The sequence below is a fragment of the Dermacentor albipictus genome, chromosome 1 (genome assembly GCF_038994185.2).
Source record: "Dermacentor albipictus isolate Rhodes 1998 colony chromosome 1, USDA_Dalb.pri_finalv2, whole genome shotgun sequence".
Classification (NCBI taxonomy): domain Eukaryota; kingdom Metazoa; phylum Arthropoda; class Arachnida; order Ixodida; family Ixodidae; genus Dermacentor; species Dermacentor albipictus.
The window spans coordinates 41,853,415-41,877,330 of record NC_091821.1 but is presented as its reverse complement, the minus strand read 5'-3'; the positions used below and the strand labels follow the sequence as shown (position 1 = coordinate 41,877,330).

Below are 23,916 nucleotides of genomic sequence, written 5' to 3'. Positions count from 1 at the left end.
CAAGATATGAATGTCGGGCTTCAATTTTGCAAATGCAATATTGCCGCTAAAATTGGTCATTAAAACTTTATTATAAAGATATTTTTTGTTACTTGTGACGTGAGTCACATTTTCCACGATGCCGCATTTGTATTGGCTGCCAAGCCTTACAGTCTGGCAGAAGATGTGCACATGGGCTTATCACACGTTATCAATGCAGCACCCTGTGTTATTTGGCGCAGTAAAAACAGCGTGTATATTTGCTGCATTCGCAATCTCTGGAAAACAAACCAAAGGAGAGGGGGACCCGGGGAACGTGCGTGGTATCCAAGGCGGCTGTACTGGGGCTGAAACCCGGAAATTGTTGATATCTTCGTCTTCCTCGACTACATCATGGTGGGGGGGTGACAAAAGACCTATGGGCCCCGGGTGCCAGACGACCTAGCTACGCCACTGTGTGTAAGCCTAGTTAAAGTTCTCCACCTGCTAAACAAAGGATCACTAATGATCAGAAGTGTGACAATGACAAATGTTTTCATAGAAATGCAGAAATAAAATGGGTAATGAATTTAAACCTCGATACAGTGCAGTCCACTTACAACGATATCAAGAAGAATGAAAAATCGGATCGTTATAACCAATCTTCGCTATATCTCGGCTGCTGTAAAAAAAAAGAAAGAAAAAAGCTGCCGAACATACCTTTGTAGCTTCGAAACCAAATTTGCCACTTACGATAAAGAATTGGTGTTGTAGAAAAAAGGTTGTGAAAAGTAAGATATTTGTTTATGACTCTAAACATCGTGTCAAGCATCAGGTGGGCTTAAATAGTCCGAAATATGCACTTGCTTTTGTAAGAGTCTCAGGTCCACAACCACAGTGTGCATCGCGTCCAGCTGCTGCGCGAATACTGGCTGTAATAATTTAGCTTGCTTGAAATCAATGAGCGACTCAATCAGGGTCAGTGTCAAAGAAGGGTCATTGTCAATCTTGTCGTCAATGCAGTTGCTGTCGTCGCCTCCGTCGCACAACACCGCCGTCACTTGCGACAATGATCGCCCCATCAGATATCTCTCTGCAGAACGAGTCAGCACTATCTGCACTGAGAAGCTCCTCCATCGAAGCACCACCTGTTTCATCGTCAGTAGTGACATGCTCCCTGAGCTCGGTAATGTCAGCGGCTTATGTTGTGTTGGTTTCACTATCATGTGGGTTTCACACTGGCACACAAATCCTGCCTTTTCCATTGATCGGCATGGCCCCTGGTTGCAGCTGTCATGATTGCGGCGCTCCTGTGTGGGCTTGTACTCACAAAATTTGCAGCTTCATCTCAAGCGACACAGCTTTGTGCTTCGTTGGCACCATCTTCTACTAACTGGGCTACCCGCTACTTCGGGCCTGCTTCCATGGCGCATTTCCATGCTGAAAGGGCGAATGCCGCTTCGTTTTTTTTATCCCCCCCTTTTCCCCCTTTCATCTTCTCTGGATGCGGGGAGCATGATTGCGGTCGGCACAGACGCGACGCGGCTGGCGCCATCGTGTGGCCTGTTGCACCAACTCTCGATGCTCTCCATAGTTTTCGCAATCAGCGCGTGGGTGGAACGCACTCCGTGGTAAAAGCGGCCCATACCAACTCGCATAAGCAAACTTTTCGCCCTGTGTGGACAGCATTAGTTTATGTGCAAATTAACAACGCAAATATGACCATTATTCTACATAGAAGACGCCACCCAGAAGGCAAAATTTTTATTGTTATATCCGATAAGCAAGGAATATCATTATATATGGTTTTTTTTCTCATACTACAAATGCATAAGTTGGTATTTTTAAGGGGGGACACGGGTCTTAATAATCAAAAGATGGCAAAAAAATCGAGATTGTGGAAGTTTTATTTCTGAAATCTAGAATTATTTTTCTACCTACCTGCCAAGTTTCTCATTTCTAGAACCAGTATTTAAGGCGAAATAATTTGCGCAATGAGTTCTGGCTGAATTCCAGCCAAAATAAACCCTAAAATAGCCCTTTCTTCCCATCGCACAGCTGCCGTTTCATGCTGCCTACCACCGCCATCTCGGTCTCATTTGAAAGAGCTGCCTTCCTGCTTAAGTTTCCCACCACCGCCGCTCAGTTTTGCCCATTGGATGGCGCAAAATCAATCAATAAAGAAAAGCACATTATTTGTTTCCTATTGGATGAATGAGCCCATGTGAGAAGACAGCGCCACCCGATTGGCAGCGGTGGCTGGTGTCATCTGCTAAGAGAGCCGGCCCGCACGCCGTCGTCGTGCTGAGACGCCATTTTAAAAAACTGCGTGCAGGGACTGAGAAACGCAACAATGCCCGGGTTGGCAAGAAAGTTTCATACCCGGAACAAATTCGGCAAAAAAGCGGAAGAAAAATATTAAAGGTCGTCGGTAATATTAAAGGTCGTCGCATTTCCCCAAGATCGAGGGTGATGTAGAGGCTACGTCGAGTGGGCAAGGCATCGAAACTGGCGAGAACGGTGTGGGTCCAGCGTGTGCGTGAGCTCGCGAAGCTGACAGCGACCGCGTCCACTGTGACACGGTGATGCTGCAGCCTTCCGATGTGGAGCAAAACAGGATTCGAACCGAGGAAAAACTCCAGGAACTCGCGTCAATGGCAGTGACGAAGCGGAAATTGGATTCTTTTAACCGAGACAGCGGCATGGTTGATAGTGCGCTTGACAAGACGGCATTCACGATCGTCAATTTGGATCTGCAAAACCAGCTTTTGAGATTTACAAAGTGCACAGCGTGCGATAGCAGCAACGCTGAGTCCAAGAAAAGTGAGCGAGAATATGGCCTCGCTGTGAAACTTACGCTCTCATGGTCCAACTGTGGAGACATCGCGTTAGCGTGGAGCTCGCCGCGCGTAAGCAGCGTTCAGACGGTGAACTAGCTCATTGTAAATATTTTGGCAGCGCATGCTATGCAGTGCACTGGCAACCAGCAGACAGCACTTAATAATATTTTTTCGATGATGAACATTTCCAACCGCGGCCTCCACAACAAGACGCGGCAGAACTACGTGAAAAAATTTTAAAAAATAAATAAAAATTGACCCCTGCAGCAATTCCTGCGGCCGAAGAAGTGATGAAGAAGCGAGTCCTTCCTTGGCCGACAGTGTTCAAGGAGCACTGAAGAGATGACATTTAACCAGCAGCAGGCAATTAGACTGCATCCCTGGTGGTTATTAGGAATGTACGTGTGTAAATATGTGCAAAACATTTGTTAATTTTCATTAAATTTTGTGCTGTTTGTTTTTTGCATTTTTCTCAAAACAAATTTTTGGCTCCATGCAATATTGAGGCCTCGATATCTCAACACCTAGAACAGTTAGAAAAAGTCTTTTTGCAGAATGAAGTCTAATATGTACTCTATGAAAGATAGCAAGCGGATTTCTTACCTTTCATTTTAGAAATTAATTATTTTGCTACATTTTGTGCCACATGGTTGCCACATTTTCTGGGCTTACATTCAATGGGCTGCAAAGTACCTATTAATGGTCACATTAAAAAAGTGTTTGCTACACTTCAATCCTTACTCCTTATGCTATCTAACCATGCCTTACAAATAACTTTTTATTGTGCCATTTAATTTTAATTGAGGCCGCAAACAAAGGGAATCAAATGTTAATTACCCTAATAACTAATTGAGCTACACCAAAACTAAGAACATACTTGAAATCAGTGCAAAAATATCAATAAGATGGAGAAGTTTCATTAGTATGGATGGGAAAATGATTATTTATATAGCAGTGTCCCCCCTTAAGTTGACTCATCGTTATAACCAATATATTGTTATACAATTGCCAACTGATAAATCGGACACCGATAATCCGGACGTGCTCGGTAATTCGGACAGGGCCTGTATTCTGAAACATTCGTAATCGCGAAACTATCGCCTTGACCACACCTTCGTCAACGGCGCGCGCTGACTGGCGGTTTTAGCAAAACTGGAAAATAAACAGCGCCATCTAGTAGTTCCGGCCTACGTTATTTTAACGTCATGGTGTCGATAGGTGCTCTCGACATATATTGAATAAGTGAACACGTCTTTCAGAGACTTTTGGCGTTCGATTGGTGGTGGAGTGTAGTGTAGAGATAAGATAGGTGGTAGTTTGTAGTAGCTTTTTTGGTGGCTTTTTACACACGTTGTTTCGCGGCGATATTTGTTGATTCATTTAAAATAAAACATTTCACACTTCCTTATTCAATTTATTTTACCTAAAGCGGCCGTAACCAACCGTAGTCAGTGTGCAGAACCCGTGCTGCTGCCACTACACTTGAAAACAATGCACGCGAGCCGCTCTGCACTCACACGGTGCGATTTCTCATGCGATGTGAAGCGTTTGACAGCGTGTGTTGGTAGTGCACACTGACATCACAGGTAAGCAGTCACTTGATTTATTGAACGTGACTATCGTGGCAGTGAAACTATAGCGGAAGGCGAAAGTTTCAAAATACGGCCCCAGCTTCGGGGAACCGCCAATGGCCCCATAGACTTAATGTGTAAAGATGACCGATATTTTGGACAGCTGCCTACCATACATTCAATTATCCAGACTCCGTCTGTAGCTGTAGCGTACACCGACTCCTCTGACACATTTCTCCTCTGGCAACCTTGACAAGACATCAAGTATGGCCTCGGAGATTACACATTTGATGACAATCTCTGAGGCCTTGCCTTGGTCGCAGCACTGCTCCTCAGATTTAACTGCAAATACCGATTTTGGAGGCTTTACCGGAATTATAGGTGGCATCAACATCGCAAGCATCACATCCTACTCTGGCAACTCCACACATACCCTGCTCTCACTGTTCTGTTTGTTGAGTTTGCTTTTCAGATACCATTCCACTATTCTGTGCTCGTTTGTTTAGTTTGCGTTTCAGACAGCACTCTGCTGGCTCCAAGAAGTCTTTCTCACGAATTTATGGACAGGCCATGTCAAATGGCACTGGCGGTGCCCTCGCAGTCTGAACGACTACACAACTGAAGAGCCTGTACCTACCGCCTACCACAACGTGCTCAAATACGAACGTAAGTTGATGACCTGCTAGGCTACAGTGCGATTTCTGCCGCAGTCACATTTAAAGACTGCAGACGGTGACAGTGCGGTGTTGTGTGCCGAACTGAACTATGACGAAATAATTGAGCAAGTTCTCTAACTCTAACTAGCGACTCTAACTTGGATGATGACGACGTGCCATGTGTTCCAGAGCCTTCACATGTGGACTCGAGCCTTTGCAGTCCTTGCATTTGCATACAGCGACAGCACAAAACTGGCAGAATTACAGGCGTACTTGGTTGCACATAAGTGGAAGTGCTTGCAGCAACAAATCGGTCACTTATTCCTTGCACAGGCGCCTTAAGACGTAAAGAATATGGTCTTTTTTGGATACATTCAGTTTTTTTGGGACATTCGATAGTTCTGACTTATTTATACAGTCGCAGACCGTTTATTCGGACATCACGGGGACTGCGGAAATGTCCGAATAAACAGGTGTCCGAAAAAGCAGATTAAGAAAAAATGAAATCCTTTATTTCCACGCACTTATTCGGGCTCGGCAGTACGCCTGAAGAAATCGTGAATGCGCCATTGCACGCTGTACCGTTTACGCGCAATCAGATAAGCCTGAATCTCGGAGAGGGTCGTACGGGCACTATAGGTGGCTGAAAGCACAGTCACTGCTTGTACACGCTCCGCATGCGATGGCAGCATAGCACATGGTGCGTCATCTTCCATCGTCTGGCGGTGCAGCAGAAACCTGACGAGTGATCTCGCCATCGCCGAGTTCTGCACATGTCAGTACAGCAGTGTCAGCACCTGTGAAACTGTCAAATGAGACGGTGTCCGGAGTCGCAATGCAACCACTGCGCAGGTCTCGGCGGAACATTTTCCGCGTCAGTAGGGAGCTCATCGGAAGGCAACAAATCTTAGGCCTCCCGGCACCCGCTTGCCGGCATTCCCCAGCGCAGTCTGCGCGGGCACTGTCGGCGCCATTAGACACTTGACGCGATGTTTCCGTATGCCGCGTTGGATCACCGAAACCTCGACACAGTACACAAAGCAAACACCACCGTGCCGACTATGTGCCGACACCAGTCGCACAAACGGAAAACGTGGCCTGCTCGCAGCGTCGTGTGCAAAGAAACAAATCAGCTGCTGGATTGTCTTGACATGGCTTACTAAGCTGAAACCGGAACCGAACTGCTGTAGAGCCACTCCATAGCTACTCTATCGAACCAGGCAGAAACGATGAAGATGAGCGGGGATTTCCAGCAGCGCCACTGTGGGGCAGCAAGGAGGCTCCATTCAAAACAAAAATGGCGTTGAGCAAGTCGGACCATGCACCGGTCAAAGTCGGTGCATGGTGCATGGTGCTCTCGATCGAGTTGGCTCAAGGAGTGTCCGAAAAATCAGACGAGAGGTTGCAAGGTGTCCGAACTTTCGGCAGTTGTTATACATTATGGCCTATGGGAAGAATGGCGGTGCCGCGAAGCTGACCAAACAATCGGGCATGTCCGAATTTTTGGAGTCCGGAAAATCGGTCGGCGACTGTATATCCCGTGAAGTCTGAATTATTGGTCGTCGACGGTACGTGGCATCGTTATAAGTGGACTACACTGTGTAACAAAGTATTTAACATTTTATAATTTCTTGTCCATAGAGCACCATGTATTTAGATCCTCAATATAACAAAGTATGTTTATACATGATTTTCATATACAATCGAACCCACTTATAACAATATTCAAGTGCCACAAAAATTCCATTGTTATAACCGATAATTGTTATAACCGGCTTGCATGAAAAAATCAAAATAGGGGGATGGCAGAGCTGATGTGAGTAAACTATATAGGCTTCAGGGAGGCCAGTGCCCCTCCCCTCCACCTTCCTCCACCCAGGCTGCTGATTGTGTTCACTAATTTAACTGCTCCCTGGGCACCCCAATCATGTGTAACAAGCTGCAGCTGTTGGCGTTAAAGAATGGCACTGCCATAACAAGTGCAAAGAGGTATCACAGGTGGCAAGCGATATGCGAGCACTGCCAAGGCATCGCTTTGGTGGCCCCAAAAGGAGCCTTTTAAAAATTGCAAGAAGGCTGCCACGGCATCCTGTCAGCTTGAGAAATCCAGAACAAACGCTGAGGAGACATCGCCACAAGCATCTCGCCACGTACTTCTCACTGGCTTGCAGAAAAAAAACCTATGTTTGTCAGCCATGCATGCTTTACGCGAAGCTTGCCAACATCCTTCTCCAAGGTACCCAAGTGCTCCACATAGTGCAGCAGAAGGTTCCCAGTGAAAATGAAGCCCTGGAGGGACTGATTCATTTACCGGGCCTCCTGTGAGGGCAACGTTGAGGCAGCCTGCCCTACCGCATCATCGCTGCAGTCATTGCCATTGCTATCTGATGCAAGCACGTTCACGATGATCGTCTCATCGGTTAGAAGCATTTGTGTTTCGAAATCTATAGCCATGCGCTTCCTTTTCCCCTGCAACGTCATGCACTGCTGATGACCAGCAGGCGGATCAGCCATCTTCCGTTTCAGCGGCGAGTCAAGCGAAGCTGAGAAACCGCGTGGCCAGAAACGACTTGACGCAACCAACAAAGACGAATGCGAGCGATTAAGCTGTTCGCAGAACTGCGCTGAATGAGGAGCCAGCGAGCAACATGCGAGCAACCTGCTTGCGGCACAGTTGGCGTGATCCATTCATGTTTCGGAGGGTGGGGTGGCGTAGAGCTATGGGTGCAGTCCATTCATGTTCGAAGGGGTGGAAGGGCGACAGAAGAGAGCCATGCAGAGATGGCTGGAAAATGAGCGTGCGGCGGCTGTTGGAGCAGCGGCTCATCATGCAGCGTCCCGAATTTCTCGTTTTCTTTTCAAGGATTTCGCATTTCACTACCTTTCGGCTTGGACACCCAACAGCCACACTTCATCATTATAACCGATAATGCGGCATCAAGGCATTGTAGTAAGTGGGTTATTTCACCATGGAAAATATACAAAAGTCAATGGTGCAGCAGCTTCTCATTGTTATAACCGATATATTGTTAAAACCAGTATCATTACAAGTGGGTTCGACTAATGAAATTTCATTGCCGCCACAAAGGAATACCGAGGTAATAAATGAAAACTTTCGTGGAGGCAGATGGTCAAATGGTTGAAATACAAGCAACTGCTTGTGAATGCACTTGTCCATGTGGAGCAGCATGATGTTCCACATAAAGTCCAAGTGCGATAAGATCCCACTGCGCCATACGTGCTGTATGCTTTGAGTGTGAGTGTTTGCCTCGCAACGGGCCTTTTTACATGTGTCTACGGTAGATAAATCTTTCAGCAACCTCATTTTTTTTTTCCAACAATTTTTGGCAATGATTTTGGCAATGATTTTTTGGAGAGCTTGTCCTACAACAGCCATTTTTTTTTGAGGGCTTGTTTGCAACCAGACTCTAATGTCATTGAGAGGCTACTCAAACAGTTTTTCTCATGATAATTGGCGATTTTGGTTTTAAAACTGATCCTTTGTTTTTGATAGTTAGCAGTCCTTTTTGCATAGTCAATACAGACATGGTACCTAATTATACGGAAATAAATATTTCTGCTGTGAATATATGCATCTGACCATTCAATTCAAAATTTGACACCTACTATTCATATCCAATTAGTATTAAAAAGTTATATTCGTCCACTTCTAAATCAAACTAAAAACAAATGGACAGTGTGTGCTTTTTCTGGATAAAATTGCTGGTCAGCATGCACAGCAACCGAAGAAGATGAATGAAGGCTAAACTTTCTCAATTAGGGGGGGGGGGGGGGTAATGAATAAGCGAAAAGAGTGCAGTTGCCTAGGGCTGCAGTCACTACCTGTGCTCTTGCCTATGTCCTCTTGAATATTTATCACAAGTTGTGAAGGCATCAGCTACTGATCCAACACAGAAACTCTTGGAGCCACGAGGAATAAGACTAGTAGCCCACTGTGTCCATAATGATGAGTGAATACGGTACAAAAAGGCACATCAGAACAGTCAAACTATTCCTGCATGCAACCACAAGGCGTGAAGAGGATACAGGAGAAAATAGTCAACAGAGGACAACCACATGATGCGACAATTCACATGTGAAAAATAGGGAAAGAGGAAGCAAGAGTGAACACTCACATAAAGCAAGTTCTGTACCTTGCTGATGGGGCGCTTCCGATCTGGAGGTTTCAGGGATCCTGGGAATGTGTCGCTATAGCTCGAACCAGAGCTTAGGTTCCTGCAAATATGAAGGGGTGCATAAATTTGAATATTTTCAAAACATTTACTATTCTGAAAAACACACAGGCACCCTAACGAGTGAAATTTTAGTGCAGTAAAACCTCGTTAATTCGGATTTGATGGGACAGAAACAAATGTCTGGATTAATCAACCATCGTACTATCGAAGGTTTCAAAAAACCCATAAACAAATCTTTACTAGGACATCAGCACGTGCGCGAAGAGTGGGTTTATTTACCTGCATTTATTTACTGAATGAACCAGAAAATCCTGTTTCTGGTTTGCGCAAAAGCAGTGTGGAAGCTGGAATTCTCATCATCTCGTGACTGATTAGTGCTCGCAACAGTGAAGGCCTCGTGACTTCCTTTGCAGTGCGGCCATGGCGTGCGTCTTCACCCGAGATACACTTTTCACTATCACGCAGACATACTGATTATTTTTTAGCCAGTGAGCTAGTTACCAACAGACCGTCTGTCCCATCACGACGTAGCCAGAATTCTTCACCCTCGACAGCTTCGCACTTTTTGCGGCTGCTTATCGACAAGATCATGGACGGCGACCTTGTGGTTCTGAAGGTACGTGGCTGATGTGCAGACAGGGTCAAAATGAAACCAATGTCTGCAGCAATAACTGCAGGCGACCGCAGTCTTTATTGATGCAGTCAAGCATAGCGACTATACAGTGGAAGCCCGATTATACGACTTTCTCGGGACTGCGGGCGGGAAATGCGGGCGTCGTAAAATCCGAACATAATTAATGCCCATAAAAATACTACTTATTTCGCGCGACAAATTTACGAGAAACTTCAATGTAAACTACTAACATACTCTGCAGGGCTTGGAAACCCAAATTACCAAAAAAGTAAATGCGATAAGAATCAATGCTGCAGTACAGGTACCAATCATGCTTTATTCAGACAAACCTTTACGGCACTCCACTGCCCTTTGCCGCGATTCCCGCCAGCCGGCGCGAACTTTAAAAAAAGTTGGTAAGTTTCTTTTGAACCTTGTTTGATCCATGAACCAAGAGCTCTCGCTTGAGTTGGGCAACGTCCAAAAGGAGGTCCTCTGCGGCGGCGCATGAACAGATGAAGTTCTGGATGCCATCTATTTGCCGTAGCATCTCAGCAAACGTGGTAGGCACAGGCACGGCATCTGTGGCGTCGTCGTCATCCTCGTCCGATGTCACAGCGGTGTCGGCACTAGGCAAAGCCTCCTCGATGGCGTCAACCAGCTACACCTCGCCACAGATCGCAACGTTGTCGTTGGCCTCTACGCACTCAGCAAAGGTCGTGATGAGGTTTAAACCCTCAAAATTGTCGTCGGCGAAGCCTGCATCGGCTTCGAGCGGCATCGAGGTTGTTGCGTCCCCAGTAGAGGAGGCAGTCTCTCTTTTAAAGCAACAATGCTTGAACGAGTTAGCGATTGTGCTTCACGACACTGCATTCCACGAACTGGCAATCAAATGCATAGCGTCGAGCACAGTGATCTTTTTTTACGACTCGCTGCGCTCCATAGCCACCAGCCGACGCTGCACTAACCGCTTCCAGTACCCTTGCTTGACGCACTTAAGATACTGGCATCCAGCGGCTGCAGCCGGCTTGTGCAGTTGGGCGGAAAAAAAAAAAACATTTATGTTCCTCAGGCTGGACATATCGGGTGGGTGGCACGGTGCGTTGTCCACGAAAAGCAATATTTTCCTTGCCTTAGCACCCATTTTGTTACCCAGCTGCTACAAAATATTGCTGAAGAGCGAAGATGTCATCCATGCCTTTTTTTTTTTTTTGAAGTTGTAGCTGCATGTCAGCGTGTTCAAGTTCTTAAAGCACTGCTGCTTTGCAAACTTTCCAACAACGAGCACGGGCAGCCTCTCAGAACCGTCCTCGTTAGCACAGAATAGTGCCGTCACACGCTATTTACTACGCTTGCCACCATGAGAGCTGTCACCCTTAAACGCAAGGGTTTGCTCGGGCTCCATATGGTAAAAAATACCACTCTTATCGGTGTTGAATACGTCGCAGGGTTTGTATGCAGCAATCATCTCCGGCAGCGACTCCATCCACTCGTTCACCGTCCAAACGTCCACGGAAAAGCTTTCTCTGCAGGAGCAGCCGTACACAATTCTGTTTCGTTCTTTAAAGCGATCCAGCCACCTGTTCGAAAGCCGTCAATGCCCAGACGCAATTCCACAAGGTTCGCCTTTTCTTTTAGAATGGCGCCATCAACATGATCGCAGAGCTCAGTGTATGATGCAGTCACTTGAAGATAATTTTTTCTAACTTCTCATGCTGTCCTTCTTTTGCCGCATTCCACTTGAGCCCAAACTTGTTTGTATTCTGCAATATCATCGCTTTGTTTGCCAGGATAGCCTTAAGCGAAGATTTGGGTATCTTAACCCTTTGAGGGTTGATTTTTTACGCCATATGCAACTGCCCAGGGTCAATTTTTTTTTATTGCAGATTCCAATTCTTCCTGGGGATTTATTTCGAAAAAATTTACCGTAATTTTTCTAGGGTGACCGCAAAGCGAGAAAAAAATATTTTGCGTTGGTACATATGTACTCTTCATTCATGCATAATAACAATAAAAAAGGAAATAAACTTATAAGAATAAAAAATTTAATGCATTGTTATAGTTCAAGGCTTTGAAAATGCGCACATAAGAATATTTCGCAAGACTCAAATGTTCCTGCTCTTACAATATGTACATCCACAGCGTAATTGAACTGCGTAGGGTGCGCGCACTCAAAAAAACTGTGTGGTTGTGTGCCCGTCAAAAAAGCAAAATGTGTGACAAACTTCCACTAATCTTCATCTTATGGCCAACCAGATGCAATTAGTTTTCACGAGTCTCAAAAAAAAAAAAAAGAAGAAGAAAAGCAACGGAAATGCATGCACAGCGGCATCCTTCCTATGCGCACCCCTGTTAGCACTAAACGAACAAGAAACAAGCGGTCGCCCTTTGAGCGATTAGTAGCAAGATAACCATCAGTTTTGAAAGCGCAAGAAGCCGAAACCACCGGCGAAGACAAAACCCAAACCGCCACCCGCCCACACGCACACCAATGCGCGAGCGGTAGTATATAGACTCTCAAGAGTGAACTAGCGCTAAAACAAACCATGCAACAAAAACCATGAGAAGGAGGCGCGCGAAAAAAATTCCCTGTATTCCCACATAGTGGCAGCACATGACAGAAAAGAAAAAGTTAGGAAATTAGCGCATTTTTTAAACGTACAGACGGCGCCGTAAATATACAGCATCAACCATTTTTGGACTTGTTCGCGGCACCGTATATTTACGTCATTGACCCCCAAAGGGTTAAGGTCCCAGGCAATGCAGGCTTTCGTGGCTCCATGCCCCTTTTCCTCTTCCTCTATAATATTCAGCTTATCACCGAGCGACAGAACTGTCCGCTTTCGGGACATCGTGCGTCGCGTTGCTCCACACAAGTTGAAAACTCTGCTGAAGGCGGGTCGCTAGGATTACGACGAAGAACACGTGCGATAAACCTAGGCCTTTCCGCGCTATCTTGTCGGCGATCTGCTACTGGGAAACTGAAAGGAGAAAAATGCTTCCCCAGCGCAACGAGAGGCGACGCTGCCGAGAAGAGAGGGAGAAAGTGATTGTGGAGAAGAAAAGGCACTATTTCAGCACAGCAAGCGTCGCGGGCAGCTGCTGGTGGGGGAGAGAGAAACAATGATGAGACGAGGCAGGGAAGAAAGCTGCGCCAGAGTGAACCGGTCGAGCGGTGTCAAGCACTCTGTATGCGGAGAGACGGAGCGAGGAAAGAGACCCGCAGCATTTTTCTTTTGCCGGCGTTCCGTCCTGCGCTTCACGAGGGTCGTAGTATAACGCGGGTCAGGCGTAAAATTTTGTCGGATAACCGGGGTTTTTAATGCATTGGTTCTATGGGGACTTTGCTGGGGCTGTGCTAATCCATCGTAAGACCCGGGTCGTCGCAAAACCGGGGGATGTATAACCGAGGTTCCACTGTACTCAGTTTTGAAGGCACATAGCAAATGTGCGCAAAAACTACTGTTTTCCGCAACCACTGCTTACGAAACAGCAGTTGCTATCGATGCAATCATGGATGGCGACTACACAGTTGTGAACGCATGTGGCCAACGCGATGTTATACGCGGCAGTAAAAGCAAAAATAAACACTTTAAGGGCACAAATAGACACAAAGCGTTCCGGCGTTGCTGTCATTTATGTACAATTTCTTCTGATGACTAAGGAAATGCGGACTCCGCTCTTCATTTCGGTTGGATGCTAGCGCAGTGTTTGCTCTTTCACATCGCACATTTGCGGCGCTCGCATTCAACAAGCTCCAAGAGTTGTCCGAATTAACTGATGTGCGGAGAAATAAGTTTGAATAAACAAGAGTTCAATTGTATTAAATAACGCCCATGCCTGCTAGGACCAGAGGATGAGTCTGAATGATCCAACTTAACGAGGTTTTACTGCACAAGATGAATTCAAATGGAATAGCGCTGGCATATTTGAATGCCCCATCGAATTTCACGATTGAATTCTTTATCAAAACAATATGTGCACATATCAATTGCATATTGAGGGCTATAGTAACAACAGGTTGATTGACTAACGGATTGAGAGCAACACTAAAAGCTTCATCTAAATGCTTCTGAGATTCCAAATGCAAGGTCTCTCAAGATCACACTTTGCAGATTCTAAATTCATATTTCAAAATATTTGTGAGAAAAAAAAAAAATTCCCCAGCTGTTTGTACTTCTGATGCAACTGTTAGCATGTAATAATTAGTTAACACTGTCCTGCCCCCGTGAAAAGCAGCAGTTTTTGCGCAGTCTAGCAAACACATTTTTCTAATCACAGAGCATGCTTGATACATATGCGTACAGCATCAAAGTGATGGGGAAAAAATTCTGTTTCCGATGGAGTTAGACCAAAGCAATATGTTTATAAGTAAAAAAAAAGTAAAAAAAAACGAATATAAATAAAATTTGCAAAACAAAATGAAGAAAGTTATGTAAGCAAACACATTGTTGCTGCGCACAAAGAAAATTGAAAAAGATTTCAAAATATACCGTACCTACTCGCATACTGATCACACTTTTTCATAAAAAAAATTGCCACAAATTCATGGAAGTGCGAAAAGTGATGAAAGGAATGAAATGGGGCATCTGCTTAAGAATGTTAGGTGCATGCAGACCGTCGAATGTTGAATGCGTAGCATTCGACAAATGGTAAGTGCAATCATTATTTGCTAGACTTGGCACCCGACATACCGCTGAGGCAAGTTCGGGGTGCGATCGTTACACGGGAAAGAAGAAGAAAAAAAAAAAAAGAATTTTGACGACAAAATTCTGGGGTGCGATCATTACGCGAGTGCAATCATTATGCTAGTAAATATGGTACGTGACAGAATATAGCAGTTTGGTCCGAAAACCAGATTTTCAGTCATTTTTTTTTTCTTCTGCTGTGTTCCCGCGCCTGTCTGCAAATTACTGTTAGAAACGTCCACCTAAAGAACGAAATGCGACCTTGTATAGCTATTTTGAAATAGTGCCCGTTTCCCATCACCTGTAGTTTCAAAACTGCAAGCACAGCCACCATTTTCTATTCGAGAGCACGCGATATATTTTACTACCAGCGAGACAACCATATTCTGCATAAGAGATTGAAGCACTCTAGTTGGCCTGAAGCGCAAACTTTGAAAACTATTGCAGCATGTTGCCATTCTGCGAAGGTCTTGGACATCGTGGTCTTGGCATTATGTCTGCACGTCAGCCACACAAGAGAAAAAAACAAACATTAATTATGGGGTTTTACGTGCCAAAACCACTTTCTGATTATGAGGCACGCCGTAGTGGAGGAATCCTGAAATTTCAACCACTTGGGGTTCTTTAACGTGCACCTAAATCTAAGTACACGGGTGTTTTCGCATTTCGCCCCCATCGAAATGTGGCCGTCGTGGCTGGGATACCCCACAAGAGAAGTAAAATTATGTTATCTATGTAATGTTCGAAGAAACAGAATGTCCCTGTGAACTGTAATATAAACGAAGCATCACTGAACTCCTCCTATCTTGTGATAATGGCGCGCTGTAACCGCCGATCTTTTGCAAGCTCGTGCCCACTCGGATGGTGTCAATGTCGACAGTAACAACAGGAACACTTAAGCAGCCATTCTTCTCATGATGCAAGGACATAGATGGTTGTTCTAATTCATTTAAAGAGGAGTATTGCACGTGGTATCACATGGACAATAGTGCAAAAACGAGAGTGCCGTCGTCGTGGTAACCGATATCACACGGGTGCATGCCTCCCGACAAGCTGTTTATCATGCTGTACACCTCCTCCTCCTCCTCCCTGGAGGTGTGCTGAAAAGTGATGGGCCTCGTTATGGCTGCTGATATACTTGTGCGGCAGTCACTCGCTCATCTCGAAAGCCATATCATCGTCCCGGTTTAACTGGAGCAAGGGGGCTGCTGTGTGCCCAGTTTGGTCGTGCTTTCGTGCTGTAGTACTTTGGATGCGCCCTCTTTTTACCGTGACCCAGTTGAAAGCATTCGTTGTAAGAGTACGGTGATATATAAAAAAAATTTGTTACATTTCCATGCAGTTTCAGGATGCAGGGTTGGAAAATCGTAAATGCACTGAAATGTGATCATTAAAACTGATTATTATATCTGGGACTGTTATAAGTGGGTTCAACTATACAGGTGTGTATAAATACTGCATGCATAAATACCGGACTGACATGAGCTGCAACGACCAAACTTGCCACTATTGTTGTAATTTCAGTGTTGCCTTTCTAGGTACTGACAAGCTGCTCCAATTAAGACGTTTGGCCGTACATCCACAAACAGAACTGCAGCACATGTTGTCCTTTGCTTGACAGCCTCAACTTTTCATCACTTACAGACAGTTGCATGCAAAATGTTCAGTGCAAATGAATTTGGTGTTGGGTGACGTCTCCTATATTTTGATGTCACAAAATTTCCAGGTACATGCTGCAATTTGTGTGGACTTCATTAAATTGAAAGTGGAAAAAAAAATTGTTTTGCTACATTTTTAAGAGAAAAAAAAATAGGATATTCAATTGAACTAAACTGAAAAAAAAAATTTATGTTTTTTTACAAAGGGAATTTTCTTCAATCGAGGTGTTATATGAACTGCAGTTGATTAGAGTAATATTCCATGTGTCAGCACACATAAGTATGAAACAGAACATCAGCAAATGGACAATAATCATTTTTCCATGCCAGACACTGTACATTTTCCATGCACAGAGTATTCCCTGTGCGGTTTTTGTGGTGTTAGGCAGCTGGATGAGATTGTACAGTCGATCCTCGATATATCGAACAGCGCGGTGATCGCAAAATAGTTCGATATAGACAGAATTCGATATATAAAATCACGTAGAAAACGCGTCAAAAACTAGCGCAAATCAATCAATAAACCAATCGTGGCGCAATAGATACTCACATGAAGCTTCAAACAAAGTATTTATTTAGTTCGCTGAAAGTACTGAAGCAGCGTAGCCTGCTTCATATTGGCAACCGCATGCTTGACCACGGTGTCCTCAACATAGTCCAAACAGTCCACAAGAGACAGTCCAGTGCCTTCTATTGCGCCGCAGTAGCGGCGTACAACGGCCAAAGCAGCTACAGCCTCAGTTGCAGTTGGGAGCGGGGCAACATCAGCGCTTGCTGGATCAGCCTCGGCAGCGTCTTCGTTTGGCTGCTCAGCAGTCACTTCTGCCGCGATCTCCCCCGTCTGTTAACTCCGCCACTGTTCCGGTGCTGTCGTCACCGCCAACGAAGTCCGCAATGCACATGATGTGTGGCTCAGCACCGACAAAGCGCTCCAACTGGCGCACGGCGGGGGCAAGCCTCGCCGTGCGCGCGTGATTGAGGCGGCTTGCCCCGCCGTGCGCGCATAGGTGCACGCGTGATCGAGGCGGCCGTGCTGGCTCCAAGCCGCCGCGTGTGTACGCCGCTACGTTCAAATGGCGCCCTCGGCGCAACCATGTGGGCAGCTGTCGTACGCAGCAGCCTGGAACGCCGATCGCGCCGCTGCTATCTTCGAGAGTGTTGCGGGAAAGCTCGCCTCCTGTCAACAGAGCGCACTTGGTCTGGGGCGGCGGAGTTCGATATATCCATTTTACATCCGGCCCCGTTCGAAATAAAGAATTAAAAAATGCATGCGATTTTCCATGTGATATAGAAATTGTTCGATATACGCAATAATTCGATATATCCGTGTTCGATATATCGAGGTTTGACTGTATATACTGTACACTAAAAAAAAGAGCTAGAGAGAGAGAGAGAGAGATCTTTAGTTAACATTTGGTGATGACACATTTTTGACCTAACCAGTACCAGACTTTAAACGAAGCACTTGTAGCATTGATTGCTCCAAATGCATAGATAGATGGCTTTTCCGCCAGGTTACAGTCAACACATGTACAAATCACGGCTATGCACTAAATTCAGTGCTTCTCGTTTAATCAGTTGTGAAAGTGTATATGCCTCAACCTTATGCTGAATAGGAGGCAGACCTACCTGACATGTCCAGACTCGGAGCTACCTTGTCGTGAGTGTGACTGGAGACTGCCATAACCAGAGCCACGAGAGTGTTGGCTGTGATAGCTTGAATTGCGTGAGTGGCACTGTTCAAAGTCCTCCTCCCGCCTGGGCTCGCCTGGCTCTGGGCACCCCACGCCACCATTTCCCCCATCTGCATAGTTTTCAGAGAAGAGGTAAAATAAGGTAAAATAAGAGAAGAGGTAAAATAAGTTGCACAATCCAATAATCCCACATTTATGTCACTTAAAACTGCAAAATGCAGATGTGGAACCCTTGGCACCAGCAATAACAGAGAACAGCAAAAGCCAGTAGTGCAGGAAAGGTGGCTAACACATCAAAACAAAAGGCTACCATCACTTTTGAGAGTAAGTAGTCTAGGGGTTGAAAACATTCTCTTGGCATTAGGGAAAGCTAAGCTGAGCAACTACTAAATGGCTGCTATGGTATCTACAACATAGAAGCCAGGCAGGAAAAGCCCTACAACACTATTTTGACGATATATACTGTATTTTCCAGCACACACATGACATTCTTTTCCTGCAATTTTCGTCAGTGTGTCTTGTGCAAAGGTGTGAGTGATGGTACAGTTACGTTATTCGCTGTTGCGTTTTCCTGGCAGCTATGTTGTGGTCCCGACCTAAATAGCATTGACTTCTATGTACTGTATATGCTCAAAGTAGACCTTTTTCTTTTCTTTTGGAAATGTTACCCAAAATGAGCTATCTACTTGTATTTGTGACCAAAGAATCTCGACCTATAATTTTAAACAAAACAAGCAAAAGCACTGAGCTAGCGGAGTTCCTCCATCACGAGCCCCCGTAAAGCCAGTCTGGAATTTATCCAGACTGGCTTTAAGAAATGCTGCATATCCAATGCATTCGACGGCACCGCAGACAACATTGTTTTGGCTGCAGAGAACACCTACCGTATTTACACGATTGTAAGTCGACCCCTTTTTTAAAATTCGAAGGTCTGAAGTTGGGGGGTCGACTTACAATCGAAACCAAAACATGGCCCCGCCAAAAAAAGCGATACCAACGGGAGCTACAACGTAGTTAAAATTTTATGTTTGCTCTATGGCCCTACCCGTATCTTTTCACTATCCTGCATGTTTGTTCGCTTTTCGGAAGGGTTTTTCAACATTTTTGAGTTTTACAGTGCATGCAACACTCATGGGGGAGTGTCTATAGCTGATGGAAGCGCCACTGTTCCCATTTGCGGCGGCACCTTCAGAATGGCGGTGCTTGCGGGGAGTATCGGTAGTTCATGGAAGAGCAGACACCGTTCGCGGATTTCTCTTTCTCTGTTTAAAGGCATTGGTACTGGTTTGAAGCGTTCCACTTGACTGCTGGCTACGTGCTGCTTCTATGCTTCCCCAGTCGTCATGAGTGCTCCAGGCCCACTAATCGTTCGGCAATCGTTCACAGCAGCGTTCAAGAGGGCTGCCATCCTTTACGCCGAAGAAACAAATCACTGCACAGCGGGCCGCAATTTCGATGTTTCTAAACGGGTGGTGCGAGAGTGGCGACTGCAGCGAAGCGAAATTTTCACCTGTGACGGCAAGTGAGAAATTTCCCACGTGCCGAAGTCTGGACGCTTTCCGGAGCTGTAGGCTAAGCTTGCGGCGTACGTCGCTGAAATGCCTGATCGGTCCCTACCAGTGAAGTGCGACGTGGTCATGAAGCAAGCCCAGACCTTCGCCTTAACTTTAAGATTCTGCTCCGCCGTGAGCACGAGTGGCTGACGGCAGAAGACTGCGAAATTACGCCAACCGGACCTGTAAAAGAGCCTCCCTGACGGCTGTGTGTGGTTGGGTGCATTTGGCGTGGGCTGCTGTTCTGCAAGATGTCCTGGTGCGGTCTTTTGACAAATTTGAAATTTCGCTGGACTACAACGCACTGTGGGACCGCAGCAACGATGACGATGGCAGCACTAGTGAAGACGAATAGTCCAGTGACCATGTCAGCGACTAATAAATTTTCGTTATCGAATGCGCCCTCGGGTATGCTCTCTTATTATTTTTTTTTCCGGTCAAGCGATATGGGGGGGGGGTCCACTTACATTCGAGTCGACTTACAATTGTGTAAATACGGTACGAAGTATCGGATGAGGATGACTTCTCTGGTTGTTCAGACATGGATGCAGCTTGCGGCATTGACTAGAGAAATTTCGTAGCCAAGCTACCATAGGTCGGCAGTGTGGGAGAATACTCACTCACACTCACTCACCATAATTTTTCCAGGCCCCGCACTCACTCACTCGCTTTCATGCTCACCTTCACTCACACTCACAAGCCCCTACTCACGCTCGCACTCACCTCCATTCACTCTCACTGTCACTCACTCGCACACACCTCCGCTCACACTCACTGGAGCTCACTTGCACTTACACTCACCTCCTCTCACACTCACTCGAACTCACCTCCACTCACACTCACTCGCACTCGCCTCCACTCACACTCACTCGCATTCGCTTCCGCTCATACTCACTCGCCTCCGCTCACACTCACTGGCACTCACCTCCGGTCACACTCACTGGCACTCACTTGCACTCACATTCGCCTCCCCTCACACTCACTGGCACTCACTTGCACTCAACTCCACTCACACTCACTGGTACTCGCCTCTACTCGCACTCGCCTCCACTCACTGGCACTCACTCGCATTTGCCTCCGCTCACACTCACTGGCACTCACTCGCACTCACCTCCACTCACACTCACTGGCGCTCACTTGCACTCACACTCACTGGCAATCACTTGCACTCAACTCCACTCACACTCACTGGTACTCGCCTCTACTCACACTCGCCTCCACTCACACTCACTGGCACTCACCTCCACTCACACTAACTGGCACTCACTCGCACTCGCCTTCACTCACACTAACTGGCACTCACTCGCGCTCGCCTTCACTCCCACTCACTGGCACTCACTCGCACTCAACTCCGCTCACACTCACTGGCGCTCACTTGCACTCAACTCCGCTCACACTCACTGGTACTCGCCTCTATTCGCACTTGCCTCCACTCACACTAACTGGCACTCACTCGCACACGCCTTCACTCACACTAACTGGCACTCACTCGCACTCGCCTTCACTCACACTAACTAGCACTCACTCGCACTCACCTTCACTTCCACTCACTGGCACTCGCCTCCATTCACACTCACTGGCACTCGCCTCCACTCACACTCACTGGCACTCGCTTCCGTTCATACTCACTCGCCCCCGCTCACACTCACTGGCGCTCACTTGCACTCACACTTACCTCCCCTCACACTCACTGGTACTCGCCTCTATTCGCACTCGCCTCCACTCGCACTAACTGGCACTCGCACTCGCCTTCACTCCTACTCACTGGCACTCACCTCCATTCACACTCACTCACACTCACTGGCACTCGCCTCCGCTCACGCTCACTGGCACTCACTCGCACTCTCCTCCGCTCACACTCACTGGCGCTCACTTGCACTCACACTCCCCCCTCCCCTCACACTCACTCGAACTCACCTCCACTCACACTTGCTGGCACTCATTTGCACTCAACTCCGCTCACACTCACTGGCACTCGCCTCTACTTGCACTCGCCTCCACTCACACTCACTGGCACTCACTCGCACCCAACTCTGCACATACTCCTTGGCACTCACTCGCACTCACACCTTTTAAATGAGTGTGCGTGAATGTGAGTGCGTGTGCTAGCCTCTGCAGCTCACAATCCGTTTATATTCAGACCGAAGCTTCCAGTTTAGCACCTATTACATCTGGAGTGCGAGAAGGCAGAGTTTTGGACCCAGTTTTATTTTTAATATGCATACATGATTTGTCTTCCTGATTACACTAATATCCATCTATTTGATGACGACTGTTTTTCGTACCGCGATATTATATGGAAGGATGATCACCATATACAAAACTTTACCTTTTCTTGGTGTCAGGAGCGGCAGATGACTCTAACTGCCCAAAGATAAGTAACGTTAACAGTAAGTAGAAAGAACCAGATATCTGATTTTATTTACATTATTAATGACACACCTCTCACTTGTGTATTTCAGGGTAAATATTCAGGTGTCACTTTAACATGCGCTCTCCGATGGGAAACCCATGTTGACAACATAACCTCAACTGGAAATCGATGTATATGCTGAGCACCAAAGAGGCTCATCTTTCTGAGAAAACGCCTTTGTCTTGCGCGAGCAGATACAACTCTGCTGGCCAACAGAATGCTTATTCAACCAGTGCTGGAATACGCGTGTATTGTTTGATTTACGTACACAAAAGAACTTGTAAGAGGGGGTGCAGAGGAAGGCAATAAGGTTCATTTATAATAATGTCAAGAGGCGTTATAGTTCGATTGCTAAAACGCTCAGATAGCAGAGCACCGCAGCGAGAGGACACAGAGCTTCGGCGACACAGGCACAAGGCTTCCAAGCACTCGTCGTCGTCTTTCTCTAAGCAGTGCCTACTGCTCATTCTTCTTCAGTACAATTGCCTCCCCGGGGAAAAGGAGCCGTCTCGGCGACCTACGGGCAAGATAGCACAGGTGGGTCAAAGTACAGCTTGAGTCGCGGAACGTGCAAGATTTCGCGCCCTCGGCGGCGCTTATCGGAAGGCGGCTCAAGGGGTTCTACCATATAGTTCACAGGAGACGTTTGACTGATGACACGATAGGGACCCTGGTACTTGGACACAAGCTTGGGTGAAAGCCCAGGGCTGGTAGCGGGAACCCAAAGCCAGACTAGGGAGTCAGGGGCATAGGGTGTCGGAGAAAAGGGAATATCCCGAAGGTGCTTCTGTCGCTGCTGATCTTCCGAAGTAAATGTGCGGGCGAGCTTCCGGCACTCTTCCGCGTGAGCAGCAGCCTCGGACAGGGTAGTAGCCTCCGTTGTGTCAGGGAGATACGGAAGGATGGTGTCCATTGTGCAGGAAGGCTCGCGTCCGTAAAGAAGAAAGAACGGGGAAAATCCTGTAGCGGTCTGTGTGGCGGCATTATAAGCATACGTCATGAAGGGTAGAATTCGGTCCCAATTGGTTTGGTCAGATGCGACGTACATGGCTAACATATCGCCAAGAGTGCGCTTAAAGCGCTCAGTCATGCCACTGGTTTGCGGGTGGTATGCAGTAGAGGTACCGTGAATTACGTTGCATTCCTTGAGCAAGGATTCTATAACATCAGACAGAAAAATGCGGCCTCTGTCGCTCAGCAACTCTCTGGGGGCTCCATGGCGAAGTATGATGTTACGCAGAAGGAACCAGGCAACACCCCGCGCAGATGCGTTGGGCAGAGGCGAAGTTTCGGCGTAGCGTGTGAGATGGTCAATCGCCACTATCACCCAGCGGTTGCCATCTGAAGTACTCGGAAGGGGCCCATAAAGATCAACTCCGACCCTGTCAAAGGCCCGTCCTGGACAAGGTTATGGTTGCAGTGGAGCAGCTAAGGCATGCGGGGTATTCTTGCGGTGTTGGCAAGCGAGGCAGGAGCGGACATATTGGCGGACGAATCGGTACATCCCGCGCCAGTAATAACGAATTCGCAGGCGCATGTATGTTTTGAGTACTCCTGCATGTGCGCATTGCGGGTCATCGTGAAACGCTGCACACATATCTGAAAATAGATGCCGAGGAACCACGAGTAACCATTTGCGCCCATGCGAGAGGTAGTTACGGCGGTATAGGAGCCCGTCACAAACAGCAAAGTGGTGTGCTTGGCGACGCAATGCACGGCCAGTAGAAGGCCCTGATGGGTCTGACAGAAAAGCCAGCATGGCAACAATCCATGGATCCTTCTGCTGCTCCGAAAGCATATCCGTGGTGGTAAGGGAGGACTCGCTTATTTGTACTTTCTGATGATTGGGCTGGCCTGACACTGGGGAGCGAGACAAGGCATCCGCGTCTGAGTGTTTGCGGCCAGAGCGGTACAGCACTCGAATATCATACTCTTGGAGGCGAAGCGCCCATCGAGCGAGGCGGCCTGAGGGATCTTTCAAGGACGACAGCCAGCAGAGTGCATGGTGGTCCGTGATGACGTCGAACGGGCGGCCATAGAGGTAAGGATGAGACTTAGTTATGGCCCAAATGATAG

The 23,916-nt window shown here is 46.8% G+C and overlaps 1 protein-coding gene across 10 annotated transcripts in view; it reads right to left on the bottom strand.

Annotated features, from left to right (window-relative positions):
* Positions 1 to 23,916, bottom strand: part of LOC135906541 (early estrogen-induced gene 1 protein) — a 103,081-nt gene that overhangs the window by 18,623 nt on the left and 60,542 nt on the right. For 9 of the 10 annotated variants that reach the window (XM_065437994.2, XM_065438008.2, XM_065438014.2 and 6 more), the window contains exons 6-7: positions 17,810 to 17,984; positions 9,162 to 9,261 (exon numbers count right to left, since the gene is read on the bottom strand). In XM_065437994.2, the coding sequence (XP_065294066.1) occupies positions 9,162 to 9,261; positions 17,810 to 17,984 (275 nt within the window). The remainder of the gene's footprint in view (positions 1 to 9,161; positions 9,262 to 17,809; positions 17,985 to 23,916) is intronic. The other variant, XM_065438010.2, reaches the window with a different exon arrangement.